Source organism: Syngnathus floridae, unplaced genomic scaffold (assembly GCF_059516105.1).
Source record: "Syngnathus floridae isolate MCC-2025c unplaced genomic scaffold, RoL_Sflo_1.0 HiC_scaffold_65, whole genome shotgun sequence".
Lineage (NCBI taxonomy): Eukaryota > Metazoa > Chordata > Actinopteri > Syngnathiformes > Syngnathidae > Syngnathus > Syngnathus floridae.
The window spans coordinates 224597-228904 of record NW_028284094.1 but is presented as its reverse complement, the minus strand read 5'-3'; the positions used below and the strand labels follow the sequence as shown (position 1 = coordinate 228904).

Below are 4308 nucleotides of genomic sequence, written 5' to 3'. Positions count from 1 at the left end.
CAGTAAGCGTGCAAGTAAGTGCCGGGCTGGCTTTGGGCCCTTACCTGTTGCGCGCTGTGCAGCAGATCCATTCTCTCTTGGAGGATGCAAGCATCGCGCTCCCTCAACTCGCACATCAGGGCTCGCTTCCATTGGTCCACGGCGCTCCTAAGCTCTTCTCTCTGATCCGCCGTCAGCACGTCATTCACGCCAGCGTGGCTGGCTTTTTCGCCGTCCGTGGCGGGGCAGTCCCGCTGCGGTAGCGCCTCGTACAACATGGCCTCCAGCTCCAGGATCCTCTGGGCCGCAATCCTCGTCCATCAGTGGTCCGGCGGGAGATTTGAGGGCGGCTTACCTTATGAGCCTGGTCCATGGAACACTTCCTGAAGTCCAACTCTTCATCCAGGTAGCCCTTCTGCTTGCAGAACATATCCTAGCACAGCTCAAGGTCAGAATTGTTGGGGCACATTGCCGGAGTTCCCCTTGGCTGATGTCGCGTGTCTGTCTACCTTCTCACTTTCAATGTCCAACATCTTCTGTTGAAGTGCTGACTTGGTCACTTTGATGTATTCTAACCACTGAGGAAAGGCTGCTGTCACATAAGCAGAATGCGAGAGCGTGCGTGGACGTGCGCGTTACCTTCTCGGCTAGGGTGAGAAGGGTCCTGGCGTGAATCACGACCACCTGCTCCTCGTTGGTGAGATTCTGCAAGAGCCCAAAGGCACAGCGTCAACAAGCTTCTTTCAGCGCAAAGCCTTCCAAAAGTCACATTTGAGCCGCCGAGTCTCGTGGAGTGCGAACATAAGGAGTTCGACATACACTTACGGCGTTATAGCCCAGGATGTCCAGCTTCTTCATCAGATCACTGATGACGATGTCCGGGGGAAAGGCGCAAGGAGCAATGTAAGGTGTTCTGGGACCTCGGGTTAAGGTTAGGGTTGCGAGGGACGCCTTACGTACGCTCACGCCCTCGGCCTTGCAGTAGATCTGCAAAGGGCTGAGGCCGTCTGGGAAACGGACTTGCAGAAACTTCAAGACGGGGGAGCGCCACTCCCTCTCCTGAAAGGCAGAGGCATGCATCCGTCCGTCCGTCCGTCCGTCCGTCCGTCCGTCACATCTCTGGCCTCAACACGCTTGTGCGAGTCTTCCCACCTCCAGCTCCAGGATGCGGAACTCAAGCAGTTCGTTTTGGTCTCGGATATCCTGGATGTGCTCTTTCAGACGCGCTTCTTCCGCCTCCATCCGCCTGACCTGAAAAGACAGTCAGACCTCATCTGCGGGGCTTCCCGACGGGTGTGACGCCAAGCGACTCCGCCCAGCGCCTTTCTTTCCGTCACCTTTTCGGCCAACTGCTGATTGCTCTGACGCAGCAGCTGCTTCTCCTCCACCCACTTGACATTCTAGAAGAGACAAACGCGTGGACAGCTTTGGAATGTTGTGTCATTTTCATCCACAAATTCTTTGGTTGACTGGAAAATGACATTTGCTTTTCTCCGCATTTTCCCAGCCACGTTCGGGGGGGGGGGGGGGGGGGTTGGTCCAGTAATGCCAGACGAATGAGTGACTGAAGAATGTAGCTATTTTGTCTGAGAAAAAGGTGTGCTCATTGATGAGCTTACCTGTCCTTGTTGCTTCAGCGCTGACTCCAGATCTGCTACTCTGCTTTGATAGTGACCCATTTCTACCATCAGCTTTTCTCTGGTCTGAAAGGAGGAGGAGGGAGGCTCCTCCTCCTCCTTTCAGACCAGAGAACACCCGAGGCTGGGTGAGAACGGGGAGGCTGCGACCCGGCCGGGGGTTGCGGAAAGGGGCGCCACCTTGATCTCCTTCTCGGCGTCGTAGTCCCCTTCGCTGGTCTGGGCTAGCAGAGCGTAGGCTCGTTGCAGCGCTTGATATTCTTGCGTCAGCTGGCGGTAGCGAAGCTCCGCCTCTTCATGCACACACCAATGCAACACAGCACTAGTACCAGAATCAGTCAGACCGGCGACAAAGCACCCGCGACGCAAAGACGAGTCCGATTCCAGGCTGAAGAGGAATGTTTGGTGCCAATACGCTGGCAGAAATGGCGGGCTACCTCTTCGGGTTCCGTGTCGGGGGTTCTGTCGGTGTGAAAAGACAAGGACGATCCGTCCGAGTCCACCAACACGTCTTCGTCGTAGCCGTAAAATGTTTCGATGACCTGCGGGCGCGGAAGCAAACATCTCTCTGAACAAACTGAAGCGACACCTCACGATGAATCGACGAGAGGAACGATAGCGAGAAAAAGGCCATTTCATCTTGCGCAACACCAAGCAGCCGCAAACAAACAGACTCACCTTGCAGGACCTCACGCTTTGTTCCTCCTCAGAGATTCTGGACGTCGGTATCGTAGCAGCAAATCTCTCTCCTGTCGACACAAATAATCCGCCTTTGAGATTCTTTGGATGCAAAGGGAACGAACGGCTCCGGCGCAGAAACAAACGCGACTCACAATGACATTTCTGACATGAGCTCTTGTCTCCAGAGCCTGAAAAACACGTCACCGGCGATGATTGGAGGGACGCTCGTCTTTTCCAAAAGTGACAACTACAGGGTGTGTCAGGGTTTTCCAGATTATCTTTATCGTATCATTATGTTGCTTTGACTTTGACTGCAACCTGTAATAAATAATATTATTTATCCCTTATTTATCCCTATCGCTTATCCCTTCCTACACAAAGTCGTAAAACACCCCTTGCTATGTTTTGACTAGAGGTCAAGGGCTTCCTCTATTCAATCCACTCTTACACCCACCCTGTTTCTCTTAATTAAAATGCTCGTGCAGGAGCCGAGAGTCAGACTTCATTCGTACAACGGATGGACTCTCCACCTGCAGGTGTCCAAAAGAACTTACTTGTCTCCCGTGTGGTTCTTGCAAAATAAGTTGGAGCGAGCGCAACTCTAACAGGGTGCATTTTGCCACTAGCTGCCTACGGACAATGACGTCGCGCTCGCGGCTCATGGTTGACGGGCTGAGCAGCCGGGCAAGTCCGTCGTTTTCAGCGCACAGCGAGTGGCAAAGGCGCTGACAAAACGGGAGCTTTGAGCTGCTGAAAACGGCAAAACAAGTCTAAAGCGTGTTCAAACGCGTGCGCACAATGCTCCTGCTTGAAAGGTCGGAATTTAAGGGGCCAATTTTTTGGATGGCGGCCGCCGGCCAAGCTTTGGACGGAAAAGGTTTCCTGGCGACAGCGAGCGAGCGCGGCGCTGCCGTACGTGCACCGAGTCGCCTGCCTGAAGACCTTGGACAAGTCGTCGATGATGTGCCGCTGCTCCACAACTTGAAGGAACTCCATTTCACCGTCCTGCTGGCCGCAACCGCGGTCCAGGTCATTGAGCGAACTAGGCCTTCTCTGTGGAACACAAATGCAGTGGACTCTGTTGGCACGCCGCCGTTGTCCGCGTCGACTTACCAAGCTTGCCATCTCCTCGTTCTCCTGGGTGACAAAGCGCACTTTGTTTTCAAGGCGGCACAGCACCAGCGAGAGTTCTTCATTCTTCCTGCTCAGGCGTTTGTTTTTGTACAGGAGTGGCAGAAACTGGCTTTCTGTTTCTCTCAGTCGCTTTAGCTGCAAGCATGAAGTGCGGGATGTGAAAGACGCACAACACGCGGGCCAGAACGTATCCATTCCTTTTGCATCGGTTTGAACGGAATCGTGGCTTTGGCTCCCAATAAAAGACATCTACCAGGCAACCGACTCGCCGCGCCGCTCAACTAATAAGCAAGCGCAATGGGTGCCTCGCTGGATGGCGCGCATCAAACGTAGCGCAAACCTTCAAGCGTGCCGTCAATAAATTACCAGTTCATTGCGCTCTTCAGAAAGCAGGGCGTTTCGATCCTCCAGTTTCCTGATGACTGCGCTGAGCTCAGCGATTTTCAGATGAAACCGTCGCGTGTCCCGATCCTCCTGAGACTGAAAACGCCCCGCAACACACACACACAAGCACTCGTTCAAAGTTCAAAACTGTTTTTGTGCTACCTTCCTCCAGCAACGAACTAAGTCATGCGTACTGCAAGTGTGTGATGAGGTGGCTTACGCAATGAAGAGGATTGCTAGTAGCGGCGTTGACCCCACTTCCAGGGTAGTTTAGGCCCGCCCTTTGGGAATCCCTCAGGGCAGCGATCTGCTGCTCGGCAGCCTGAGTCTGCAGCTGAAGGCGGTGGACGTGGCCGGCCCCAGGGCTTCATCCAAAACACTAACCGCTCTGTCTTTCAGCTTGATCTCATCCGTCTGGATGTACAAACGGGGAGCGCTCAGGCAGGCGGGCAAACTCATTTGCCAGAATTGTGACAAAAACAAAGAGAGCAAC

General features: G+C 53.9%; 1 protein-coding gene and 1 long non-coding RNA gene across 3 annotated transcripts; both read right to left on the bottom strand.

Annotated features, from left to right (window-relative positions):
• Positions 1-428: 428 nt before the first annotated feature.
• On the bottom strand, positions 429-1122 carry LOC148378109 (janus kinase and microtubule-interacting protein 3-like). Its single transcript, XM_088368011.1, has 3 exons — positions 805-1122; positions 619-684; positions 429-557 (listed from the first exon to the last, which is right to left on the bottom strand). The coding sequence occupies exons 1-3, from the start codon at positions 1057-1059 to the stop codon at positions 429-431; spliced, it is 450 nt and encodes a 149-aa protein (XP_088224137.1). The 5' UTR covers positions 1060-1122.
• A 636-nt stretch (positions 1123-1758) lies between these two features.
• On the bottom strand, positions 1759-3464 carry LOC148378108 (uncharacterized). Of its 2 annotated transcripts, XR_015856184.1 has the most exons (4): positions 3411-3464; positions 2295-2365; positions 2054-2158; positions 1759-1909 (listed from the first exon to the last, which is right to left on the bottom strand). It is a non-coding gene; the product is annotated as an uncharacterized LOC148378108 (long non-coding RNA). The 2 variants fall into 2 exon arrangements; XR_015856183.1 differs by lacking the exon at positions 3411-3464 and having other exon boundaries at positions 2295-2646.
• Positions 3465-4308: the final 844 nt, after the last annotated feature.